The 27,911-nt window shown below is 39.9% G+C and overlaps 1 protein-coding gene across 2 annotated transcripts; it reads left to right on the top strand.

Annotated features, from left to right (window-relative positions):
* The first annotated feature begins 681 nt into the window (after window positions 1-681).
* On the top strand, window positions 682-27,400 carry API5 (apoptosis inhibitor 5). Of its 2 annotated transcripts, XM_081313072.1 has the most exons (15): window positions 682-828; window positions 4,614-4,775; window positions 5,173-5,266; window positions 7,212-7,277; window positions 10,434-10,585; window positions 13,479-13,685; window positions 15,594-15,698; window positions 16,095-16,184; window positions 18,150-18,331; window positions 20,122-20,215; window positions 21,059-21,115; window positions 21,394-21,470; window positions 22,318-22,454; window positions 24,513-24,572; window positions 25,493-27,400. In XM_081313072.1, exons 1-15 carry the CDS (start codon window positions 760-762, stop codon window positions 25,570-25,572), a joined length of 1,632 nt encoding a protein of 543 aa, XP_081169198.1. In that variant the 5' UTR covers window positions 682-759; the 3' UTR covers window positions 25,573-27,400. The 2 variants fall into 2 exon arrangements, with proteins under 2 accessions (XP_081169198.1, XP_081169199.1); XM_081313073.1 differs by lacking the exon at window positions 24,513-24,572.
* The last annotated feature ends 511 nt before the right edge of the window (window positions 27,401-27,911 follow it).

The raw sequence follows: 27,911 nt of genomic DNA, 5'->3' as shown, positions 1-27,911 counted from the left end.
ATGCAGTGTGATCTCTACGTGCATAAAAACTCTTAACGTGTATATATATATATATATATATATATATATATATATATATATATATATATATATATATATATATATATATATATATATATATATATATATATATATAATGTATATATATATATGTATATATATATGTATATATATATGTATATATATATATATATATATATATATATATATATATATATATATATATATATATATATGTATATATATATGTATATATATATGTATATATATATATTGTGTATTAAATGAAAAGCGGCTTTTAACGTGAGTCGTTGACCCAACACAACCTATCAGGGCTCTTGTTGGAGCCGGCCAAAGTCCATCACGAATAACGCTACCGGAGGTCGTCTGCACCCCCATCCCAGCCATCCGCGATCACCCGCGTTACTACGATTCCATCGACCATGATCACGTGTCCCGCTTTCGGACGCTCTTTGGAGACGTCACTCGCGCAGCCACCCCTCCACCACCACCACCAGCACCACCAGCAGCGGTACGGCTGCATTGCCACCTCCTCAACGACAGGGGCCGCTGTCGGTCGGGATGCCCAAACCCTTCGCCACCGGATGTTGCGTAGCTGTGCGCGGCCTGACTTGGCGGTATCGCTGGCTTGGGTTTTGCGGTGTGGAGGAGGAGGGAGGGAGGGTTGGTTGTGTTCGCCGCTTGCAGCAAGGGCGTCGGGGAGGAGGCGGCCAGAGGAGCAGACGCCGACGCGGCACGATGCCCACCGTGGAGGAGCTGTACCGTAATTACGGCATCCTAGCCGACGCTAAAGAGACCGCTCCCGAGGTGGGTTTCTCTCCCACCAGCCCCCCCTCCCCGCCAGTGGGCTTCGGGCTCTGGCCTAGCGGGGCAGAGAAGGGAAGCGAAGCGAAGCGCTCGGCTCACCGTTTAGTTGTGGAGAGCGGTGGGGTTCGGCAGGGCCCAGGCGGTTTTTGGAAGCGTCCCCTCGGCCACAGAGACGCGAAAGAGACGAGCAGAGCGACCGAAGGCCGCGGGGAGTCCGTCCCTCTCCGGTCGTTTTGTTTTTTTCCCAATCCAGGTTTCATTGCCAGTTTATACGCAGGCCGGGCGCCTTGGGAGGCTTATTCCCAAGGGGAGCCTGGTGGAGGTTGCGCCTCTTGTTTTCTTCCCGCGCTCTCTCGCCAGTTGTGCCAGGTGGATAGGATTCAACTTTAAAAAAAAAAAAAAAACAGCAGACGCTGCCAAATTTTGCATAAACAATGATTGGAGAGCCCTAAAAATCCTCTTTGCTTCTCCCCGTCCCCGTCCCCGTGCGAAATTTTGTGAGTGAGTGTATCCAGACGTAAAACAAAGCCTTGGGCTTCTGGGTTGCCTTTAGTTCAGTCTGCAAACTGGAAGGTCACCTGTGCAATAGTAAAGTAGACCTCTATATTTCGGTCAGTTTCAACATTTGCTTTTCTATATGTTAATTAAGACAGGTTAGGGAATGGAGTGCTTTTTCTGTCGTTGTGGATAATGTAAAATGTCAATTTTTAACATAAAGCGCTCGTGGTTTTGCTTTGAAACGTTCTATTTAAAGTACATTGGGATATGACGGTAAGGTGACATTTTAAAAAAAACAATCTGCCTCAAGAAATATTCAAGACTCCTTTCTGTCTAGTACAGGCAGGTCAAACTGCTGGCCTGTGGGTTGGATGCGTCATGCTGAAACAGCGCCCACCCCATTGCCAGCAATGGGGGGGGGGAAGTCACAACACATCAAGTGACATTGCGAGTTTGACACCCCTGGTCTAGCAGATTTTTGTGGCTTTAGGATTTCATTGTTGAATTAAATATCAAATCGATTTTCTTTTCCTTCAGCTTGCCATTACTCTTTTTGCACTGCAGTTTGGAGAAGCTGTTAATTTACAACTTCTGGAGAAGAGGACTAGTCAGTTGCAGCAAAAAATAGTGTCACTGAGTCTAATATTGTCTTTAGGGAGTTACAGGCACACTGTTCTTACATGATTATGTGGCGTATATAACAAACATTTTCTATGTTAGATATACCTCGTAGGATACAACAGAAGTCCCATCTGTACAGGTGAAACTCGAAAAATTAGAATATCGTGCAAAAGTTCATTTATTTCAGTAATGCAACTTACAAGGGGAAACTAATATATGAGATAGACTCATTACATGCAAAGCAAGATAGTTCAAGCCGTGATTTATCATAATTGTGAGGATTATGGCTTACAGCTCATGAAAACCCCAAATCCACAATCTCAGAAAATTAGAATATTGTGAAAAGGTGCAATATTCTAGGCTCAAAGTGTCCCACTCTAATCAGCTAATTAAGCCATAACACCTGCAAAGGGTTCCTGAGCCTTTAAATGGTCTCTCAGTCTGCTTCAGTAGGAATCACAATCATGGAGAAGACTGCTGACCTTACAGTTGTGCAGAAAACCATCATTGACACCCTCCATAAGGAGGGAAAGCCTCAAAAGGTAATTGCAAAAGAAGTTGGATGTTCCCAAAGTGCTGTATCAAAGCACATTAATAGAAAGTTATGTGGAAGGAAAAAGTGTGGAAGAAAAAGGTGCACAAGCAGCAGGGATGACCGCAGCCTGGAGAGGATTGTCAGGAAAAGGCCATTCAAAAGTGTTGGGGACTTTCACAAGGAGTGGACTGAGGCTGGAGTCAGTGCATCAAGAGTCACCACACACAGACGGATCCTGGACATGGGCTTCAAATGTCGTATTCCTCTTGTCAAGCCTCTCCTGAACAACAAATAACGTCTGAAGCGTCTTACCTGGGCTAAAGAAAAACAGACCTGGTCTGTTGCTCAGTGGTCCAAAGTCCTCTTTTCTTATGAGAGCAAATTTTGCATCTCATTTGGAAACCAAGGACCCAGAGTCTGGAAGAAGAATGGAGAGGCACACACTGCAAGATGCTTGAAGTCCAGTGTGAAGTTTCCACAGTCTGTGTTGATTTGGGGAGCCATCTCATCTGCTGGTGTTGGTCCACTGTGCTTCATTAAGTCCAGGGTCAACACAGCCGTCTACCAGGAGATTTTGGAGCACTTCATGCTTCCTTCCGCAGACGAGCTTTATGGGGATGCTGACTTCATTTTCCAGCAGGACGTGGCACCTGCCCACACTGCCAAAAGCACCAAAACCTGGTTCAATGACTGTGGGATTACTGTGCTTGATTGGCCAGCAAACTCGCCTGACCTGAACCCCATAGAGAATCTATGGGGCATGCCAAGAGAAAGATGAGAGACATGAGACCGAACAATGCAGAAGAGCTGAAGGCTGCTATTGAAGCAGCCTGGTCTTCCATAACACCTCAGCAGTGCCACAGGCTGATAGCTTCCATGCCACGCCGCATTGAGGCAGTAATTGCTGCAAAAGGGGCCCAAACCAAGTACTGAGTACATATGCATGCTTATAGTTTTCAGAGGTCCGATATTGTTCTATGTACGCTCCTTGTTTTATTGATTGCATGTAATATTCTAATTTTCTGAGATTGTGGATTTGGGGTTTTCATTAGCTGTACGCCATAATCATCACAATTATGACAAATCACTGCTTGAACTATCTTGCTTTGCATGTAATGAGTCTATCTCATATTAGTTTCCCCTTTTAAGTTGCATTACTGAAATAAATGAACTTTTGCACGATATTCTAATATTTTGAGTTTCACCTGTATTTCATTTCAGTCTTGCACTGAAATTTTCAGCATATTAGAAAGGAAAACTGCACTAGTGCATTTATATGGTAAGAAGACTAGATCCCCACCCCACCCTGCACATTTAAAATGAATTGACCTCTTTAGATTTTCTAAATATATAGTAACTATGTGTTTTGTGTAATCTGCCCTTTTGGAAGAGAGAGATTCTCAAATTCAAGATCATTGGCTTTTGGGGTGAATAAAGTATAGTAGTTTTTTTAAACACATAGAAACTATTAATTAGAGAAAATATGGTTAGGCACAAACACATCACAACTGTTGGTATGTCCTTAATTAAAGCAACAAGATCCAAGGAGAAATTTCAGAATTAATTTCCATGTTTATGCTGAATCACCTATGCATTTGGATTACTATACAGCCCTAGTGCTAAAATAGTTTCAGTCCTTTATGCTTGGTGTTCAAAAACCAAAATACATTAAGAATTGCAACAGTTATAAAAGATGCTTAGCCTTCTGAACTTGCAAAGAAAGGCCATTCTTAACTGTAAAAAAGCATTAGATATTTTCTGGTTGCTTGGTGCATATGGAAGATGATAAAAACCGTGCTTGTGAAAGATTGCAATAAATTGTTTCCATATGTATATTCATCATTTCATAGGCTAACACTTCAATGTGCTAGCTGAAGTGGGAGCTAGCATACTATACTTTTTGAGTACACTGTCAAAAACCATGTGTAGCAGTAGAGCACTCAGTCATTACAAAATGTGATACATTCAAAGTAATATGTCTGTTGAATGTTTAGTCAGAAATGGTGGGATAATGAATTGTTATAGATAATTTGCTTATGAGAAAATCATTTTCAGGCAAATGTAATTCTTTTAATTTTTCATTGCTTACTTTAAAAAGCTCTGCATTCCTAAATTCTCTCTTCTTTTCTAGCACAAAGATGCTTATCAAGTTATCTTGGATGGTGTCAAAGGGGGTCCTAAGGAGAAGAGATTAGCAGCACAGTTTATTCCAAAGTTCTTCAAACATTTCCCTGAGTTAGCAGATTCTGCTATAAATGCTCAGTTGGATCTTTGTGAGGATGAAGATGTTTCAGTAAGTGCCTTTTTCTTTACAAAAGGGAAAATGCTGTTGGAATGCGCATTGATACAGTACCTGAAAATTGCATTAATATTTTATGTGCCTATTTTGCCCATTCTCTACGTGTAGTTGCAAAATCTTTTTAGATTATGGTATAGCTGATTGTTAATAATAGTCCATTGTCTGTGCTATTATTTCTGCTGTTTTGCACAATTAAAATATGTACTACAATTGCTGAATTACATTGTAAACCTACTAATAGCATACCGGTAATATGCTAGTTTTTTCATTGAAATCCTAAATGCTCTTCATGCTGGATTTTATATTTTATATCGTAATGATCCTGACGTCAATCTTCTGTAATTGAAGATATATTGTCCAATTGTACCATGTGTGTCTTTTTTGTTTATAGATCCGGCGCCAAGCAATCAAAGAATTACCTCAGTTTGCTATGGGTGATAACCTCCCTAGGGTAGCAGACATACTTACCCAGCTTCTGCAATCAGGTGAGAAAGATTATTGTATTAGTTTTAGTAGAAGGCACAGTTGAATATTCATTCATTCATTGCTTTCTTGCATCAGCTTTCTTACTGCTTACTGCTTTATTCTAATTATTTCACATTACTCCTGACTATTATATTCTTACATTGAAAATATGGTATGAGTAATGATTGTTGTGATCTAAAAGATAGATGCTTATTTTGAGTCTTATTGCTAACACTACATAATGCAGAAGAAATGTTTGGGTAGAAGACACTTTGCTGCTTCAAATACTTTCTTAGGTATTACCTACACAGTCTTATCTGGTCACTAAAAGTCAACACCAACTTAATAGCATATAATCAATGAAGGAGCATATTTGTACCTCAGGGTTGAAATGAGGGGTCCTTGGTGCTCTCTGAGCTTGCTTGTTTTTGCAAACGTTTCATTACCCTAACTAGGTAACATCATCAGTGCTAGTAAGGAGTGCTGTTTGCTGTCAGTTTATATTCTGATGTTCAGAATCTGATCAGCAGAGACCACAGTGGCAAAGTAGAAATGCAAGTCTACAGAAAAACCACCCATACCAACCAGGTGCTCAGCAACCCACAGACCCAGCAACCAAAGCAACAGCCCAGCCTCCCACAAGAGAAGCTGTGTAAGGACTTTATTTAAACGAGCCCAAACACACTGCGGCAACCCAGAACAGCAGAAAAGGGAAATGGAGCATCTATACAACACAATTCCAACAAAATGGATACCCATGCAACTTCATCAAAAAGTCCCTGACCATTCAACCCAATACAGCACAATCAATACAAACCCTAAAAACCATTACACTTCCATACATCAAGAATATCTCAGAAAACGCAAATAGACTGCTACAACCACATGGAATCAGCATAGCACACAAGCCAACAAAAGCCCTTCAGAACATCCTAAGTAAACCCACAGACCCAGCAACCCCAGCAGAAAAAACGAGTCATCTACAACATACAATGTAAGAACTGCAACGACCACTATGTAGGACAAACAGGCAGAAGACTGGCAGAACGCATTCATGAACCCCAACTGGCTGTCAAAAGGCATGATGAAAATTCTTTAATTTTACAACATATAGACAGATTTAACCAAAGTTTTAATTGGGAAAATGTGACAATCCTAGATGAGGCCAAATCAAAAAATGCCAGGGAATTTCTAGAAGGCTGGCACTCTTGACAAATCGGCCATCAACAGACACGTAGACATTAACAACATCTATACTATGAAAAAGAGACAATCATCTAGCCCAAAAGAAAAAAAGACTCCAGCACCTCTCCACCAGTAATCAGCACTCAGATCAGCATAGATTAATTCCAAGGTCAACTTCAAGTAAACAATTCCCCAATCAAGAAACTGCCAAAGAGCCATTAGTAAACAGCCCAACCAAAGAATCTTTAAGACCACACCCAGACAGGCAAGATATCAGAATATAAACTGACAGCAAACAGCACACCTTACTAGCACTGATGATGTTACCTAGTTAGGGTAATGAAATGTCTGCAAGAAAACAAGCAAGCTCAGAGAGTACCAAGCATATAAATAGTGCTGGAAAACAGTGCTTTAGATACTGCTTTGGAAGTGCACCACAAAAGCTAAAAAGTGGCATTGATATCTGCCTATTTTTTAAATAATGATGCCTCCCAAGTTCAGTTTTATGTTTGTGTCTGGTGCAAAAATGAACCCATTTCTTTTGTTCTTATTGCTGTCATATACTTATATACTTGGTATTTATCTGTACATGCAAGTTTATTGTAAATATTTAGCCAGAGTCAGTTTTTACTGAATTTTGTATTTTTGCTGTCTTGGTTTCTTTATAAGGGTTTCGCCTGGAATAGTTTATTGTGTGAAATTCTGTATTTCCTGAATTTCCAGTATTTGGCACTATCTAGCTTAAAAGAAGTGCTGATCCTTTGTTTTCTTTATTTTTAGATGATTCTGCAGAATTCAACTTGGTTAACAATGCTTTACTTAGTATATTTAAGATGGATGCTAAAGGTAAAGGATGTATTTTATACTAAAATACTTAATGTTATCTTTTCAAATATTTTGAAATAAAGGATTGAGTGTACCGTATATACTTGAGTATAAGCCGACTCGAGTATAAGCCGAGACCCCCAATTTCACCCCCAAAAACTGGAAAAAGTTATTGACTCGAGTATAAGCCGATCCGCCGTTCTGCAAGCCTCTGCCGCGCAGACCTGCCGACCTTTGGGGAGGTTTGGGCGCCTCCCCAAACCTCGGCAGGTCTCCGTTCCTCCTGCCGACCTTTGGGGAGGTTTGGGCGCCTCCCCAAACCTCCCCAAACCTCGGCAGGTCTCCGTTCCTCCTGCCGACCTTTGGGGAGGTTTGGGCGCCTCCCCAAACCTCGGCAGGTCTCCGTTCCTCCTGCCGACCTTTGGGGAGGTTTGGGCGCCTCCCCAAACCTCGGCAGGTCTCCGTTCCTCCTGCCGACCTTTGGGGAGGTTTGGGCGCCTCCCCAAACCTCCCCAAACCTCGGCAGGTCTCCGTTCCTCCTGCCGACCTTTGGGGAGGTTTGGGCGCCTCCCCAAACCTCGGCAGGTCTCCGTTCCTCCGCGCAGACCTGCCGACCTTTGGGGAGGTTTGGGCGCCTCCCCAAACCTCGGCAGGTCTCCGTTCCTCCTGCCGACCTTTGGGGAGGTTTGGGCGCCTCCCCAAACCTCCCCAAACCTCGGCAGGTCTCCGTTCTTCCTGCCGACCTTTGGGGAGGTTTGGGCGCCTCCCCAAACCTCCCCAAACCTCGGCAGGTCTCCGTTCCTCCTGCCAACCTTTGGGGAGGTTTGGGCGCCTCCCCAAACCTCGGCAGGTCTCCGTTCCTCCGCGCAGACCTGCCGACCTTTGGGGAGGTTTGGGCGCCTCCCCAAACCTCCCCAAACCTCGGCAGGTCTCCGTTCCTCCGCGCAGACCTGCCGACGTTTGGGGAGGCGCCCAAACCTCCCCAAAGGTCGGCAGGAGGAACGGAGACCTGCCGAGGTTTGGGGAGGCGCCCAAACCTCCCCAAAGGTCGGCAGGAAGAACGGAGACCTGCCGAGGTTTGGGGAGGTTTGGGGAGGCGCCCAAACCTCCCCAAAGGTCGGCAGGTCTGCGCGGAGGAACGGAGACCTGCCGAGGTTTGGGGAGGTTTGGGGAGGCGCCCAAACCTCCCCAAACAGGAACGGAGACCTGCCGAGGTTTGGGGAGGCGCCCAAACCTCCCCAAACGTCGGCAGGTCTGCGCGGAGGAACGGAGACCTGCCGAGGTTTGGGGAGGTTTGGGGAGGCGCCCAAACCTCCCCAAACAGGAACGGAGACCTGCCGAGGTTTGGGGACGTTTGGGGAGGCGCCCAAACCTCCCCAAAGGTCGGCAGGTCTGCGCGGAGGAACGGAGACCTGCCGAGGTTTGGGGAGGTTTGGGGAGGCGCCCAAACCTCCCCAAACAGGAACGGAGACCTGCCGAGGTTTGGGGAGGCGCCCAAACCTCCCCAAACAGGAACGGAGACCTGCCGAGGTTTGGGGAGGTTTGGGGAGGCGCCCAAACCTCCCCAAAGGTCGGCAGGAAGAACGGAGACCTGCCGAGGTTTGGGGAGGTTTGGGGAGGCGCCCAAACCTCCCCAAACAGGAACGGAGACCTGCCGAGGTTTGGGGAGGCGCCCAAACCTCCCCAAACGTCGGCAGGTCTGCGCGGAGGAACGGAGACCTGCCGAGGTTTGGGGAGGCGCCCAAACCTCCCCAAAGGTCGGCAGGAAGAACGGAGACCTGCCGAGGTTTGGGGAGGCGCCCAAACCTCCCCAAACGTCGGCAGGTCTGCGCGGAGGAACGGAGACCTGCCGAGGTTTGGGGAGGCGCCCAAACCTCCCCAAACAGGAACGGAGACCTGCCGAGGTTTGGGGAGGTTTGGGGAGGCGCCCAAACCTCCCCAAACGTCGGCAGGTCTGCGCGGAGGAACGGAGACCTGCCGAGGTTTGGGGAGGCGCCCAAACCTCCCCAAACGTCGGCAGGAGGAACGGAGACCTGCCGAGGTTTGGGGAGGTTTGGGGAGGCGCCCAAACCTCCCCAAACGTCGGCAGGTCTGCGCGGAGGAACGGAGACCTGCCGAGGTTTGGGGAGGCGCCCAAACCTCCCCAAAGGTCGGCAGGAGGAACGGAGACCTGCCGAGGTTTGGGGAGGCGCCCAAACCTCCCCAAAGGTCGGCAGGAGGAACGGAGACCTGCCGAGGTTTGGGGAGGTTTGGGGAGGCGCCCAAACCTCCCCAAAGGTCGGCAGGAGGAACGGAGACCTGCCGAGGTTTGGGGAGGCGCCCAAACCTCCCCAAACGTCGGCAAGTCTCCGTTCCTCCGCGCCCTGCCTGCCTGCTTTCCGCTGCGGAAAGAAGCAGGCAGGCAAGGCGCGGAGCTCCGGAGACCTGCCGACGTTTGGGGAGGTTTGGGGAGGTGCGCGCGCACCTCCCCAAACCTCCCCAAACTTCGGCAGGTCTCGGACGGCGGTGGCTTGGGAGAGGTGCGGGCGATCCCGGAAGCACCAAAGCCTCGGCCGCGCACAAGTCCTCGGTAAGTTTTTTTGTTGACTGGAGTATAAGCCGAAGTGGAATTTTTCAGCCCAAAAAGTGGGCTGAAAAATTCGGCTTATACTCAAGTATATACGGTATTTTGTCTTATTAAGTAGAATAATCAGAACAAGATTTTATGGCAATAACAATCACTTGCAACGATAAGAATTCAATGCTTGCACTTTGATAGTTATTTAGAAATATACAGATCAGTTAGAAAGTTATAAAATCGTTAAGCTATATTTTGTATATTATTTCAATGTACATTCTGGAAAATAATGGATTGCATTCATTTGGTATATCTCAGCAATATTTATTTATTTAAAATATTTGTATGGCTGCCCACTTCAACAAAGGTGACGGGTGTTTACAAGAAAATTTAACAAAATTATTCTATTTCTCCCTTATACCCTTTTTAGAATCTACTGGGCAGATTTAGGATAAAAGCAATGGGGCAGGAGAGCAGTTAAAAAAAGGAAGATTGCAAGGAAAAAAATTATATAAACAAGTGTCCTCTTAAATTGTTGGATGTAGCCTTAAATGTTTAATGAAAAGATCACTTCCTTTCAGTTATAAACAAACTAATAAATGTCTTTATCATTGTTTTAGGAACACTCGGTGGTTTGTTCAGTCAGATTCTTCAGGGAGAGGATATTGTGCGAGAAAGAGCCATTAAATTCCTCTCTACAAAACTCAAAACACTGCCTGAAGAGGTGCTAACAAAAGAAGTTGAGGAGCTAATACTAACAGAATCAAAGAAGGTGGATATATTGATCTAGTTAAATGATTACAAAAACTTTATAAACAGCATGAACTGTTGTACTGCATTTTGAGTAGAAAATAATTAAATTAACTATAGCCAGTCTCAAAAACCAGTTGGTGTTAATAATGATATTTTGGCATTTTCTTTACTGGATCATGACTCCCTGCCCTCAGTTACTCAAGGCCTGGTCATCTCTCATCTAGCTTGTTGCAGTGTGCTTTACATGGGGCTACCCTCGAAATCCATTCAGAAGCTTCAGCTGGTGCAAAGTGCTGCAGTGAGAGCAGTCTTTGGGGCTCTTAGGATGGCCCACATTACATCTCTGTTCCATGAACTTCACTGGCTTTCATTTGCTTCTGGGTGCACTTCAGGGTGTTGGTTATGACCTTTAAAGCCCTTAATGGCATAGGCCAGGGGTAAGCAACCTTGTCTCTTTTATGACTCGTGGACTTCAACTCCCAGAATTCCTGAGCCAGCCATGCTGAGGGAAAAGGGAGAGGTTTCCATGCTTAGCCATGCTGGCTCAGGAATTCTGGGAGTTGAAGTCCACGAGTCATAAAAGAGCCAAGGTTGCCTACCCCTGGCATAGGCCCAGGCTATATGAAGAACCATCTCTTTCTGCTATGACAAGCCTGTCCTTGTGCTGACAGAAAGGGCCTACTTTGGATCCCGTCAGTCAAAGAACTCTGACTATCAGGATCCAGAAGTAGAGCCTTCTGTGCTGCAGCACCTGCCCTTTGGAATATCTTATCCTCTAAGGCAGAAGTACTATGGCCCCTTTATTATTTGTGGACTTCAACTCCCAGAATTCCTGAGTCAGCACTCTCCTTCTGCAAGAGCCTGAAGTCTGCCAGTTGGCCTGGGGACGAAATGGGGGACTTCCATACCAGAAGTATGGAGGTACTCCAACTCCCGCCGGCCCCTTGCTCTCTGCAGTCCACCATCCATCTTTTTGTTATCATATTCATACATACTAGTTGTGCTCTTTTTCACTGTTTATTTTATTCTATTTTACTTCTTTTTATGTTCTTTTCATTTCTTCTCTTATTGTTGTAAGCTGCCTAGAATAGCCCCATAGCAAGATAGATGGCAAATAAATTTAACAAATAAATTTAGCATGAATAGTGTGATGTTTAAAAAATGTTGGGTACAGTGTAGGTGACAGATTTTTTTCCCCAATGGAATAAATAAGCTTTCTCTTCTTTTGGTTTACCTTGCAGTTTCCATATAAAGTTGTTGCAAAATGGCATAATATAATTTAGTTAAGCTTATGTTGATTATTTTACCACATCAAAGATGTATAGTATGTTATCTAAAATTAATTTCCAACTGTATCAAAATAAGACCTGACAAGTTTTTATTACTGGTATTATAATTATATTTATAACTTGTTTCAAAGACAGAGTTGCAAGACTGCTCATTTCTATATATTTTTTTAAAAAAATACCCATTGTTTCTGATGTGCAAAATATTTCAATTTCATTATCTCCATTTTACTGTTGAATAACAGTCCAGACCTTGTTCTTATTGTAATGAGCATTCAGAGCCAAAACAAGAGGTCAGCACACTTCCAATAACGTGAAAATAACCTATTACAAGCTCTTAAAAGTTTACGATTCAAAACTGTTGGCACATTCTAGTTATTATAGTTTGTATAGTATTAGTTCTCATCTTAAAGGTATTACAGATTTCACATTGAGACATTGTGTCGATATTTTTTTTCTATTTTGCTTAACATCTATTCTGAAATAGAATTCCTTGAATTTGTGTTACTTCTGTGAGAGGTTTAAGCTCTCACAGAATCATACATTCCTGTGCCCTAATTCATGTGAGATTAACAGAGTTCTTTGTAATACTAACATATTTTCCTCAGTTTGACTCCATGCAATTTTGAGTCTAGTTGATTCTCTCGATCACTAGCCTTTCATTGAAGGGCAAAATTGGTTTTATTCATCCTAATAAAAAATATTTTAATTTAATACAGTGTTTTCCCGAAAGTAAGATCTATTCCGAAAATAAGCCCTAGCTTGATTTTTGGGTGGGTGGGTGGGCTTAATATAAGCCCTATCCCAAAAACAAGCTCTAGTTTTGAGGCAAGGCACACACTTAAAAATCAAGCTAGGGCGAGGGTAGGGGGTGTGGATCTGCCCCATGTGCCCCGCATCCAGTTTTACCTTGCAGCCAGGCCTCTCCTCGCCTGCCCACTTCTGTGGTGTCTTCTGCAGCCAGATCTGCATTTCTCAGTCACAGGCCTTTCCGGAATGCCTGTGCAGCCAAGAACCGAGCTATGGATTGAATCCACAGCTCGGTTCTTGGCTGCATAGGCCTTCCAAAAAGCCCTGACTACAAAATGCAGGCCGGAGTGCAGCTGCAGAATAAAGCTGCTCTTTCGGCCCCAGAAGAAATGGACCTGCTGGACAGGGCTGTCAATACCAGAGGTAAGACATCCCCCCAAAATAAGACCTGGTGCCTTTTTTGGAGGCAAAACACAAACAAACACGTGTTATTTTCGGGGAAACACTGTAGTACTGTTAAACAGTATATCAGTAGAATTATCTGCCTAAAGGTAAGATCTTTGTTCACAGTATCTTTTGCAAATTGCTTTCTTGTGTTCAAATATACTGCTATTACCTGTAACCAGTGTAATCAGACATTCAGTATGATATAACAAATAGGAATATAATCAAAATTCAAATCTTTGCTTAGTTACTGAATGGATTTGGAAGAAATTAACATCATTATGCAAGAGCACTACTAGGCTAAATGAGCAGCTATTTAAATACTGTGTACATTGCAAGTAATTACAGAATCACTTATTGTGTAAAGGAATATGGAAACCTTTCCCTTCAATTGTAGTATCCTCTATTTCCTGCTTTCTTGCATTTCTTCAGGTGCTTGAGGATGTGACAGGTGAGGAGTTTGTCTTATTCATGAAAATACTATCTGGCTTAAAAAGCCTTCAAACAGTAAGTGGGAGGCAACAACTAGTTGAACTAGTGGCTGAACAGGCTGACCTTGAACAAACCTTCAATCCATCGGACCCTGATTGTGTGGACAGACTATTGCAGTGCACTCGCCAAGCAGTTCCACTGTTTTCTGTAAGTATTCATGTTAAGGAATCGTGTGTCTTTCATGCCGAGTCAAAAAAATAAAAGTTTAACTGGCATGGTTAGAGTGAATGCAGGTAATCCTCACTTAACAATGACTTGTTCACTGGCTCTTCAAAGTTACTTATGACCATTCCTCAAAGTTGTGACTGTCACAGCATCCCAGGGATCACCATTTGGGTGCTGAGCAACTGGCTTGCAATTACAGCAGTCATAGTGTTCCACAGTCACAGTGATGGAATTTGCAACCTTCACTGCCAACTTCCAATAAGCAAAGTCAACTGGGAAAGCAGCAGGAGGTCACCAATGGCAGTCATGTAATGTGCATAATAACTCTGAGATTCATTTAACAACAGCAACTATAACTGTAAGTTGGTGTGGTCACATCATGTCATGCTTTGCAACCACATATCTTAGAGACAGAAAAACCTGTTGTTAAGTGAGGACTACCTGTATTCTATGATGCAGGCCATCATAGAAAATCATTTTTGTCTCGATTTTGAACTCTCTTACTCCCCACCACTAAACCTGAGGCATTCAGAGGGGCTGACAGTAGAAAAACAATAAAAATTCAATCACAGTGCATTAAATAAGGAGTTGTCACTGAAAGATGTAAAAGGGTACCTGGGTCACAAAGTAGACCTTCTCTATGGAGTAAAAAAAAGTAAATACTGACTGAAAAGTGAAAAATATAATCAGAATAAAAGATTCAAACTAGATTAAGATTGAAGAAGAACAAATAATAACTCCTGGGATGTCCATAACAGTAATTATCTTCTACTCTTGTGGCTACAGGACATTAATTCTGTAATATAGTAGCAATTCCCCCAGATGAATAATGCTGCTAGTCCTCAAATTATGACCCTAATGGAGCCTGCCATCATGGTGGTAACTCATAAAGCGGGTCGTTCATACCTGATTTTATTACCTTTTTGTTGCAGAGGTTAAATGGACACGACTGTTCTAAAGTAGCTGTTGCAGTCATTAAACACTCTGTTGGTTAAGTAAACCAAAGGTTCACTGAGCACAGTTTTGTCAAAAACAGGATGTAAATTCCAGTTTTCAGCAAAAAATGTCATAAAATGTGGTCATGTGACACTGCAGGTGGCCATAAATGCAACCTGGTTGGCAAGCGCTCAAAATTCAGTTTTGACCTTGGAGAATGGCCATCAGAATTTGGAATCTGGCTCATAAATATCCCCACAGTATGCAAGGATTACCAATAAATGCATTTCCATCAAAAATGCTAAATTGTGTAGTAATATATCTCTTCTTATAAATATTTTCCAGAGGGAAAAATCATTTTGAAGTGTTGCTGAAAAAAGTCTTAATATTGAATATTTCCATATTACTCACCCATATTATTGTGCTTCCTCTTATTATTCATACAGTATTTAGATGCATTTTATTAATTGTACCTGAACTAAAAATGATTTATTCTACAGTATTTTTATTAAAAATAGTTTCAATTAAATTCCTTACTGTTTTATGGCATGTAGCTTACAACAGCTGAAAGAGAATTGCTAAAGTTCTTTTCTTTAAAGTTCAGCTTTCAACTTCAAATGGTGCTTTTCTCCTATTTTATCAAAGATTGAACTTTATTATAGATCTATTATTCAGTTTTATAGATGAGAATGAATTAAATGTCAGCCAACTCTACACCCTTCAAAATACTAACTTGCTTGATAAGTAGTTTTCTTGGTTGATTTTGGCCTAGAGGGCTGTTTAAGTGCAGTAGTATTACAACTGTGCATAAACAGCACTGTGTAAAATGAGTTTCCAAAATTTTGAAGTGATTCATTCATCTGGAAAAATAAGGCCAGGCTTACCTGGTAATAAAAAATGTAACAACCATATTCATAATTTTGCAGTAATAATTGTTGTTCTGATTTGCCACAGAAAAATGTTCACTCTACAAGATTTGTGACTTACTTTTGTGAGCATGTGCTGCCAAATTTGAGTTCTCTGACCACTCCAGTTGAAGGCCTTGATATCCAATTAGAGGTAAGCTAATCTGAATATAGCTGACATGGCTAGAACTACAGTTATTCAGTATATAACAAATGAAGAAATGTATCATTATAGTAACAAATGCCTATTATCTTCAAAATCTTTCCAATAATTACATTTAATTTTGCACATTGTAGTGCAAGATAATAAAAAGCAAATTACTTCTTCCTAAAGTTTTCAGTCTAGAAAAATAATCTAAAGTATACTGCATTCGGTAAGCAGGCATAATTTTTTATCAATCGGTGTTTTTAACAGTTTCACGTATTTCATTTATGTCATAATCAAGTGAGCAAGATTTATTTTTCAGACCTACTTCTGTTTAACATTGTCATTGTACAAAGTTTTAAATCTTCATTTTTACTTCATTTTCTAAACAGAATTTTTTTTCAGGTACTAAAATTACTTGCTGAGATGAGTTCCTTTTGTGGGGACATGGAAAAGTTAGAATCAAATCTAAAGAAACTTTTTGATAAATTACTGGTAAGAGTATTCATAATCTTAGAGACATTGTAAATGTTCATAATTAAACTTAAATTTCTGATCATTATAGAAACTTCAGGAATTAAAACAGTTCTAAAGGTGCTAACTGGACGATCAATTTTAAACTGTGTCTTATAATAGCTAATTATTTTAGTGGATTGGTTCTATAATATATGATTTATGGGTGGGTGTGTACAGGTAGTCCTCAACTTACAATAGTTCGCTTAGTGACCATTCAAAGTTACAACGGCACTGAAAAATGTGACTTATGACCATTTTTCAGTTATGCAGCATCCCCATGATTATGTGATCAAAATTCAGATGCTTGGCAACTGGTTCATATTTATGACCATTACTATGTCCAAAAGTCATGTGATCCCCTTTTGACAAGCAAAGTCAGTGGGGAAGTCAGATGCACTTAACAACCAGGTTACCAACTTATCAACTGCAGTGATTCACTTAACAACTGTGGCAAGAAAGGTTGTAAAATGGGCAAAACTCACTTAACAACAGAAATTTTGGGCTCAATTGTGATCATAACTCAAGGACTACCTGTGTATATACATACACACACACACACATGCGTGCTCACACACACATATTATGTAGAAATGCTGAACATTCTGAATTTCAGTTCTCTGTGATAGGGTAGCATCTAAAAAGTAAATGATGGGCAGTTTGGAGGGCTCACTTTTATACTAACGGGTAGCAGTCCATGTACTGTGGTGATACACGGTGGCCAAAGTAGACAAGTAGGGAAGACTACTTAAACTGCTAGGGAAATTGCTGCCAGTTATTATACAAGGATGGTGGAATGAAATTCTTTATTACCATAGCAATCTTACAGATTCTTGTTTAACAGAACATTCAAATAAATTGCAGAATGTTGTTTTGACCAGTGGACGCGGTGGCTCAGTGGGTTAGGACGCAGAGCTTGTCGATCAGAAGGTCGGCAGTTTGGCGGGTTGAATCCCGAGTGCCGTGTAACAGAGTGAGTGCCTGTTACTCGTCCCAGCTTCTGCCAACCTAGCAGTTCGAAAGCACATAAAAATGCAAGTAGAAAAATAGGGACCACTACGGTGGGAAGGTAACAGCGTTCCGTGCGCCTTTGGCGTCTAGTCATGCCGGCCACATGACCACGGAGTCGTCCTCGGACAAGCGCTGGCTCTTCGGCTTTGAAACGGAGATGAGCACCGGCCCCTAGAGCTGGAAACGACTAGCACGCATGTGCAGGGGAACCTTTACCTTTACCTTTTTATTCTCCCTGTTAGGCATATGGTGATAGCCTACATAGTTGGGTTGAAAATATATAAACTATGATGTGACTTTAAAATGTTAATTGACCAATGGGTGTGTAAGTTCTCATGGCCATAAGAAGGAGCTAGGAACGTAGCTTCTTTCTCTCTGAATTCACTGCTGTCTCTACTATTACTGTTTTGCTGTACTGTTGGTTTACTACTGTGATAAACCTGAACTGTGTATTTGACCTCTGGACCGGTAAGAAGACTTTGTACTGTATTTGGAATACTCCTTGGACTGTTACTATTGTGTATGACCTGGGCTGTTTTCTTTTTGACCGTGCATTTTTGTTTTTACACCACCTCAAAAGTAAAGTACTTTTTGCTTTCACAACTCAGTGTACTCTTGTGGTTGCTGTGTGACTCTTACTGCTCTCAGTACCCTTCCTTGTCTGTGCAACTCCTTGGTAGCACAAGGAGACCTCTGCACAACAATTCCTAACACTCCCAGTAGGATAAACTCATGCATTTGTGTACTCCAAAATCTGTTTTTTGAAGTTAGATTTGTTTTGTGCTCTTTGGAAGAAAACAGTAGAAAGCTCAATTTAACAAATGAAACTGTCAGATAATGTTGGAAATAGCTCATTGTATATAATTCCTAGAAATTTGAAATACATGAGAACTATAACCTAAAAATAAATGCTATAACTATATTTCTACTTGTCAGGAATACATGCCACTTCCTCCAGAAGAAGCAGAGAATGGGGAGAATGCAGGCAATGAAGAGCCTAAACTGCAATTTAGCTATGTGGAATGCTTATTATATAGCTTTCATCAACTAGGACGAAAACTTACAGATTTCCTAACAGCAAAGTTGAACACAGATAAAGTGAAAGACTTTAAAATCAGGTAGTACTGTGCAGGTTTATTAGAATAAGAATAATATGTCCAGGTTAGAAATACGGACTATTGTGTTTTTTTTTGTGCTGCAAACAAGTTATTCGTGTTCATAAAACAATGGTCAAAGTATTTGAAAGGGAAAGGTAGAAAGGTTTTCTCTGCTACAGTAAGTACAGTATTTAGCTCAGAATTACAAGTTACACTTTTATATGTAATTGGTTTAATGGTGTCTTCTGAAGAAGCAGTGTTGTGATTTTACCTGTGAAGAAATGCTATTGAGTTCTAAGAAAAAATTCATGTGATTGTGGTTAAGATTATTCTAGTAGCTTTTTCATCACTAAGCTTGAGTATTGTTTTTATTTATCTTACAGTTATCACGCATTCTAGGTTTGGCTTTCTAATTAGCACAGCTGCTGCTAAATGTTTGGGTTCTAAACAATACAAATGAAATATAATTTCTTGTTGTGAAAAAAATACATTTGTTCTATTTAGCATCCATTAAATACTTAGCAAACCCAAAGGGATACCCAATAGATTTACTACAAAATATTATATGTTTATGTCCCACAACATTTTAAGTCAAAATTGTACTGCAGTTTAAGTGTTCTGGAATAATGCATGAGCAGTGTTCCTAAACCTAGTTCCTAAACATAATGCTGCTTTTATTAACAGCAGGCAAAATTAATGGACATATAGTGGACTTTTTGACATAAACTCTTGGCTTTTGTCTCCACATAAATAAATTGTATACCCAGTAGATCAGGGGTGTCAAACTGCCGGCCCGCAGGCCGGAGCGTCACGGAGAAACCACGCCCATCCCATTTTCAGCAATGGGAAAAAGTTCTGATACGTCGCGTGACGTCATGTGACATCACGAGTTTGACATGCCTGCAGTAGATGTCAAAGTTGCTGTTAAATAGCATTTTTGTAGGTTTCTCAATGACACAGTAATGTTTCTGGAATGCTGAGAATGCTATTATTGCCCCATTACCTTTAAAGTTCCATTACTGTCTTAGTGACTTTTTACATTTCAAGTTAAATAGTGTAAGTTGTGAATTTAATAATATGATAAATTTTGGGAAAAGCAGAAAGAAAAATCTATGGGTTTGCTTCATCAGGGATGTAAATGGCACTTGCACAGTCATATTGTTAGTAAGTTAGTGGTCAACTGTTTCATTTCATTTAGTCTTGTTTCCAATAAATATTCTGATTTAGCTGAGTCAGTGTCTGCAAATTAGCTGAGTAGATTGAGACTTTTGCCAGATGGTGAACTAAGAACATGTTTGATGTGGAGATTTGTGATTTACTGCCAAGTCCTAATCAAAGGATCCTAATGGATCCAGCTATTCCTTTCCAGTATTCATCCACAATTATATTAGACAAAGACAAATAAAAATATTTTATCCAAGTTCCCATGATGATTGCAGTCATCCTTGATTGTCTATCCAGTATGTACCAAAACTTTAGAATTTTAGAATTAATGCTAAGATACTTCTAGGGTAAAATAGTAAGTGGCTGCACTATTATTCATAACTTTCTACTTTTAATCAGCTAATTCTATTATTGAAAAGCATTGAATTATAATAAAACTTTATTGTTTAAAATGTTGCATGCATTTATACCTTTGTACATGTTCCTTACTACTACATAAGTTGTTGGTGTTCAGAAGTTTTTCTGACAGGCAATACAGATTTCTTTTTAGGTGGTCAAGTTTGTTATTTTTTCCTAAGATTAAGAAAGGCTGTTGGTTTCACCATATAGTCCTGCATAGTTTTATATTAAATGTTTCTCTCTTCTAGATTACAGTACTTTGCTAGAGGACTTCAGGTTTATATCCGACAACTTCGTTTGGCACTCCAAGGCAAAACAGGAGAAGCACTAAAGACAGAAGAGGTAAGTCTTTGAAAACTTTGACCTTAAATGAGTTTAGTTAATGGTTCAGTTTTCATGTCACTGTACATTCTAAGACCTGACAAATACTTTCAAATTATTGAGTTCCTTGTTGTTTTATCTGGATCAGCAACTGCAGTTTGTAAGCTCATAACAGTATAAAAGATATGATGTGTACACATAATAACAGTGACTTGTTCTTAACATTAGTGTGTGGATTTTTCTGTTTGCAAAAGTATTCCAAAAGTCTCTACTTCTTACAGAATCTTCAGTGTAATAAGATGTTTTGTAAAGTCTGTCCAAGAACATTGATGCAGATCAGAAGCCTGTCTTTCATTGATAAAAGAGTTACTCGGGGATAGCAAGATGGGTGGCATATAAATTAAATAAATAAATGCACAGTTGAACTGTGAATTGAACAGAACAGGATTATCCAGGTTAGGATAATCTTGGAGGAGGGAAGGAGGCAATTTTGTTGATTTTACTGTCATAGCATCTGTGGAGGACCTTCCAGAGTACAGCAGTGTGTTGTTTACTTAGTTTTATCATTTCAAGAAATTGGTAAACTACTACTATAAAGATTGTAAGTAGCAAGTTTCTTAGTACAATAATTGTTGTAGATGTTAGATAGCCATAACATAATTGTATATTAATTGCAGATTATTAACATGGTTTGTCAAGGTTTGTGTGAAGATGAAAGCTTCCAACTAGAATAAAGTATACTATTCCTATTGAGAAATAACTATCTTCAGTGCCAAAAGTTGGATTGGGGAAAATGGCAGAGGGTATTTTGATGTTTAAATCATATAGGTGTATCATTTAATAAATAGTCCAATTTTTTTGCAGAACAAAATTAAAGTGGTTGCACTAAAAATAACAAACAACATCAACATTTTAATTAAGGTAAGTGTTAAATTGTGGGATAAAAATATTGACGTCTACTTTGTCATTTTCTTCTATTTGAGCAATATGTAAAACCTGTGTCAAATGTAATGTTTGTGTCTTTAGAAAATGAGATTGTTACATTTTTTTGAGAGAGACATTTTCATCATTCTGAAATATATACCTTCAGAAATGAAATGTGCTTCTTTTTAAAATTAGACTTTTCTAGAAAAGTTTTTCATAGTCCAAGAAATGTGATTTCAGAAAATTCAAGAGACTTCTTCCCATTTTCCCTCTAGGATCTCTTCCACATTCCTCCTTCATATAAGAGTACAGTTACACTCTCCTGGAAACCTGTACAGAAGTCTGAAGTTGGGTAAGATAACAGTGAATATTCCTCTTTTCTTTACAATCTAGGGAATCTTACTCTCTTTCATTATGCTTTTGATGAGCAGAGATAAGGACTTAACAAAATTTGGTGAAATGAATTAATTTTTGTGCAAGATTTAAAACTCCCATGTTCAGCCCATGAGACTGTAAATGTGTTGGTGTAACATAAGGGTGGCAACTTGTAAATGCAACATTGCAACCTGATGGGAGGGCATCCTGTGTCTTTGTGATGTTGCTGGATAGGAACAAAAGTGTTCAACTCTTTTAGGAGATTGGGAATTATGGGATATGGAGATCTGTAGGAGTTAAGTTCCCTATTCCCATATTTAAAACTTAAAAAGATCCCGCAAATGTTCAAACCATGCTTTCAGATTTTGGTCCATTTTTCAAGGGTTTCTGTAGAAACAGTTTGTCTGCCAAAGACAATCTATTCTATTCCCAAGTTTATTTTTTTAAAAAGGAAAATAATGCTATTAAAATTTAACTGTTTTGTATTATAGAAGAAACATTAATTACACCAGATCTTCCTTTTATTTTAAGTAACCATGCTACTGTATTGATTTTGCATCTTCTAAAATAATTTTCTTTCCAAAAAAAATCTAGTAATTTAGTCACTTTCTCTCAGCCCTAGGAAGGAAGCAATGGCAAATCACTTAATGGAACCACCTTGCCAAGAAAACTTTAGGGACTTGTCCAGGCAAACACAAAGAATCAAATATGATTGAACAGGGAAAATAATTTTTCACCATCACTGACATATTCCAAAATTGAATATTAAGAACCTTTGAAATTTTACTTGTCTTCTAATTATATTGGCACTGACTTTTTTTAAGGCAAAAACGAGCCAGTGAAGATACATCTTCAGACTTACCAGCAAAAAAGTCGCAAGCTGGCCCCAAAAGAGATGCTAGGCAGATTTACAATCCACCCAGTGGGAAATACAGTAGTAACCTGGGCAACTTTTCATACGGTGAGTATTATAAGATAGCACTATTATAATTCTGTCTTGTTTGAGAACAATCAGCCTTTTTTTCTTTATATTCTTTTCAAGATTAGGTTTGTGTCCTTAGCTTTTGAAGGCATTTTATATTTCATTTTAAATGTTAAAGGTGTAAGACAAGATATTATTACTATGGGAGACTTCCGGTGGCGACGCGACGCCGAAGACAGCCGTCTCCGGGCTGCCCGCTCCGCAGCTGTGTTTTTTCCATCGTAAACAGCGCCGATCAGCTGTTTAGATGGATTTGAAGCCCCCTCCTCGGGAGAAGAGGAGGGGGTGAGGCCCCAGGTAGGGGTTGAGCTCTCCGGGGCCGCCTGAGCTGAGAGTTTGGGCGGCTGAAGGATTGAGCCCCCCCCCCGAAGCCTGGGTTGCTCCGAGCTGCGCAGCGTCTCTGCTCCGTGATTTTTGGAGCAGAGCCAGGCGTTAGCAACCACCCCTGCCAAAAGGAGATACTTTTGAGTATCAAGATGCAGGCAGAGCGGTACAGGAGGTCAAGGTGATGTGGACTTTTAGCTTTACTCTCTAGCTCAATGGATTTTATAGCTTTAAAGTGAAAGTGCGCAATAAGTGAAAGTGGGGAAAGATGGCGGCCAAGACTTCTAAAGCTCTTCGGAGTGCGGGGTCTTCCCCGGTGCAACAGACCTCGTTGCAAGCTTTGCTTCCTCCTGCATTTCCTCCGGCACTGACGCTTAAGGATTTACAAGATGCCCTTGAAAAGCATTCACGGTTAATGTCTGATATGATGGATGAAAAGTTGAAAAAGCTGGAGGAGAAATTGGAGAAGAAGATGGAAGAGAAGTTTAGAGCAATGAGGGTAGACATGTTGTCCATGATTGAAAGTGTAGCTGAATGTGTGCAACAGCTGGGTGAAAAAGTGGAGGATCTCAGTCAAAAGAACTCTATACTAGAAGCAAAGGTATTAGAGAATGAAAATATAAGGGACAAAATGGACGGAGAATTGAGCCTTGTTCAGTACCAACAGATGCAGTATGCTATTAGAATTAGGGGTTTAAAGGAGAATTCTAAAGAAGATTTAAAGCAGCTGATCTCTGAGGCTTTGGAACCGGTATTGGGCCAGCCAGCATCTGAAATTGAGGGAAGTATGGATAAAATTTTTCGTGTAAATTCATGGATTGCAAGACAGAGGAAGTTACCCAGAGATGTGGTGGTCTATTTTACAAAGAGAGTAATTAGAGATGAAGTCATTCAAGCTGCTTATGATACTAAATTGGTAGTTGCTGAGCAAGAAGTTTTGGTTTTAAAAGAGATTCCTCCAAAGATTTTAAGGAGAAGGAAAGATTTTGCATTTCTTGTACAGGAACTTAAGAAATGTGATGTCAAGTTTAGATGGGAGATTCCAGTTGGACTGGTGGTGATGCACGAAGGTAAAAGACATCGTTTGGTTACTGTGGCCCAGGCACGTGATTTTTATAGTAATGTGTTAAAAGCAACCCCCCTATCACTTTTGGAAGCTGCAAAGGGACATGGCGAGGGAAAGCCTCAAGATGTTGCAGATAGACAGACAGAGGAGAACGGTGCTGGAGGGGATCAAGTTACAGCCTCATCGGTTGCTGCTGGAGAGCAGAGGATGACGCGTGCCGCCCTAAGACGAGCGAGACGAGAGCAAGAGCAAGACAAGCAGAAAGTTATGGAACCTCCAAAGCGTACTTATAGTGAAGCTGTGGGAAGGGCGCGGTCCAAAGAAGATACAGGGGTCATTTCAGACGTGCTCCAAAAGCTTTGGAGCGTCAAGATTGGTGACTAAATCTCTAATTTAGAATGTCAATGGATTAAATTCATCATAGAGGAGAAAGAAAGTTTTTCAATATTTAAAACAATTTAAGACTGATGCTATTTGTTTGCAAGAAACGTATATTAGGGTTATGGACTAAAAGTATTTATTGAATTTAAGATTGGGTACGCAAGCTCCTAATCAATAACAAGTTGATTTTTCTTAACTTACTACATATAAAGGTTACTTAATTGGATTATAAATTTTTTAAATTTTTTATTTTATTTTCATTGGAGATTGGAATGGTGTCCTAGACGTACTGTATAGATGGATGATCTGGAACTGTGAGACATTTGGTGTGATATATGCAAGAACTATTTTTGATCATAGATCAGTTTGGTTGGAGATTAATAAGGTTAATAGAGATAGGCGCTTTTGGCGCGTAATTGAGAATTTGTTTAGAATTTAGGGAAATGTGGGAGAATGTAAATAGTAGATGAAATTTTTTTTTCTTTTTTGAAATTAATATGAATAAGGATTGGGATTAAGAAATTTTATTTAGTATTTGAGTAAAGTTCCTTTTCTGTTTTCTTTCTTTTTTTCTTATCTGTAATAGTAATATTGTTTGTAATCATTTTACATGAGCTAGAGGGTGATAGAATTAATAGTTTATTGTGATAGCATATGGATGCTTATGTTTGGTTTTTTTTTATACCCTGTATTTAGCTCTGGGAAGTGGGGGGGGAGGAGGGAATGGGGGAGAGGGATAGGGAGGGTTAGATAGGGGTGGGGGAGGGGGGGATTAAAGTTAAAATGTAATGTAAAACTTTTTAAATAAAAAAAAAGATATTATTACTGTGTATATTATGTAATTTAGGAAATTATTGGTATAGTCCTCAACTTACAACCAGTTGCTTAATGACTTGGCACTGATGGACCTCTTTCAGGGCTACTTTGGATCTGGATTTGAAGTACTGATGGTCATCCCACCCCACCCCCTCATGTGGTCATGTGGCTGTAATTTATGTTTTTTTGCCGGAAACCAGCTTTTACTTCAAATTTCCAGCAAAAAGACACTCATGTAGAAATAAGCTGTGTACAGTGCTACTTGTTTTGGATTAAATTGGATATTATTTAAGTTGCTGTCTGAGGAAGATGGGTGGTTTCCAACTATGGTATATAAATTTTAAAAATTAAAATAAAAAACAAGTAATAACTGCTATTCTGTGTCAGAGTTTAAATGCACTGGGGACATAACTTTTTATTTTGATTTCAGAGCATAGAGGTGGTTTCCGAGGTGGACGAGGAAGAGGATGGGGTGGACGTGGTAATCGCAGTCGTGGAAGAATCTACTGAAAGCATTTCCAAAGCCGTTACTGTATGGCTAAAGCATCTTTAAAGTTTGAAGGATTGTCTGTAGGGGGCTACGTTGTCTAAAAGACTGCCTTCTGCAAAAGACTGGTTTAAATGTTCTTACACCTTTGTATGTATGATATACTTTTCTAATGGACAATAGACTCTCAGTGAAACAACTGTATTTTTGGATGTTTAACAGCTGGTATTTTGAGTTTGTGTTTTGTTTTTAAAGCGTCTTCAAGATTTATTCAGGAAAAAGCATGGGTGTTCAAGCTGAAGCTGCTTCCGTACAGATGTTACATTCATCTATAAATGTGGCTTATAAATACAAAGTGGACTCTGTATAATAATAAAATACTAGATAATGGATGGAAATGTTATAATTGAAATCAATAAGAACTTCTCTTCAAACTGAATCATATTTCCACATCGGAAAGAATTATATTGCAAAAGAAAAGTACTATAAACCACCAATGGCATGGTTCATTGACTGAATTCTTTTATTTTTAAAGTGTGCAGCAAGATAATATGTGCTGTTATCTTAAACCAATCCAATCATTTCTGGAGAAACATGGTGTTAATTTTTACATTACTGTACATCTTGCTCTTCTCCATATATGATTATATAACGTATGTGTTGCAAATGGATTTTTAAAAGTTCTGTACAAATGTGTTCATGCAGACACAAGTATGTGTCATAAAATTCCAGTGAAAACTAAAATGCTAGAAATTCAGTCCAGGGAAGATTAATCCTGTAGCAGATATTAAGGTAACTAAGCAGTAACCTGGCTCCTTTAAATTAAGATAAATTTTGGTGGGGGGCCTTGAGCAGCTATTTCTTTTGAAGACAGTTAAATGACTGTTTTAACATAAAATTACAACAGCCTAGTTGTACTTTGGTAAAAAAAAATCCTTACAATATCTTGGTCATTCTTACCAAAATAAAAAGCTCCTATGGTAGACATCTTCAAATCTTTTATTTAAAACATTGTACTGTATCAGATGCAATTTCTTCAGTGTTTAACATTTAACCTTTGAGAATTTTTCCGTTTTTTTTTTTGGACTGAACATTTCAAGATGCAGAGGTCGGTATAAATATTCAGAAAGGAGTAAAAACATTTAAATCAATCCAGCTACAACTGGATTTAAAGATTTCTTATCTTCACCCAAGCTCTTTTTACAGTTTTGGAAGGCATAACAAAGTCAAATATTTGTACATAGGCATTTCTGACAACTTGTAATGTGTATTAGCTAAAATTAGTTTATAAAATGGACAGAGATGCATTTCTTGGTAACTACAGATTTCTTTAGGTTCTGATGGCTCATTCATCCTTATCTGATACAGAGGTGTTGAGCAAAAAGATTCCAGTTAAGGGACTGCTCTACATTTGTTGTACTCATGTTATAAAGAAAGTGATTTTAAAATTTCCAAGTTGGATTGAAAAAAAGATTCTAATTTGGAGGGGTAATTTGTGTCTCCCATTAAGCTATTACACTAAACACTGATCAGTTCAAACTACAAATAATGGATTAGATTTTGAAACATTTTCTATTAATTCATTATATTGCTTATTTGGACTGTCAGTTGTTAGAAACTTAGCTTTTACAGAAGTTTAACCACTTTTGCTACATGTAGTTTTGGGAGGGGGATCTGTTGAGTAATAGGTTGACAATATAGTTCTCAGAAATAATGTGCAACTTGTCAATTAGAAATAGCTCTCATTTGTGTTAAAAATGCAGTGAATTATTTTGGAGACACCCTTTAACCACTTCTTTTTATTTGTAAAATTTTATTCTTTTGCAATAAATCCATTTTATAATTTTGTTAGTGATTTGTGGCTGTTTATTTTTTAATGATACTGATAAAAGGCGGAGAACAATTATGAAGCATTTGTTCTCTGCATTTTCAGAATACTATAAATGTCAGCAACTTTAGGGTTTCTTATGGATATCTGACCATGTAAAAATACAATTTATTGAGAAACAAGCATGCCTGAATGTTTCTGCTTTTGTTATTAGGATAATACATTTCCCAGCTCTATTTTAAATAAAGCTAGGAAAAACAGCACCTTAATACAAAGTTAATTCTTGGAAGATTCGTGGATTTCTAACTGACAAGCAGAAGCAACTAATTATTTCCTTCACACAATTTACAGTTGACGAGCTCATGTGTCACGGATGGACCAGTATTGCTTCAACTGGTTTTTTCATTGGCTCCTGTGGTCAATCGCTAATATATAACCGGACATCAGAAACCAAAAAATATGCTGGAAAGTATTTCTATTTAAATCTGAACACAACCGATTAAAACAGGGGTCTTCAAACTTGGCCCTTTTATG

The sequence above is a fragment of the Vipera berus genome (assembly GCF_964194415.1).
Source record: "Vipera berus genome assembly, chromosome: 1".
In the NCBI taxonomy this organism is placed as follows: domain Eukaryota; kingdom Metazoa; phylum Chordata; class Lepidosauria; order Squamata; family Viperidae; genus Vipera; species Vipera berus.
The sequence above is the reverse complement of the archived record's forward strand: the minus strand, read 5'-3'. Positions and strand labels throughout refer to the sequence as shown.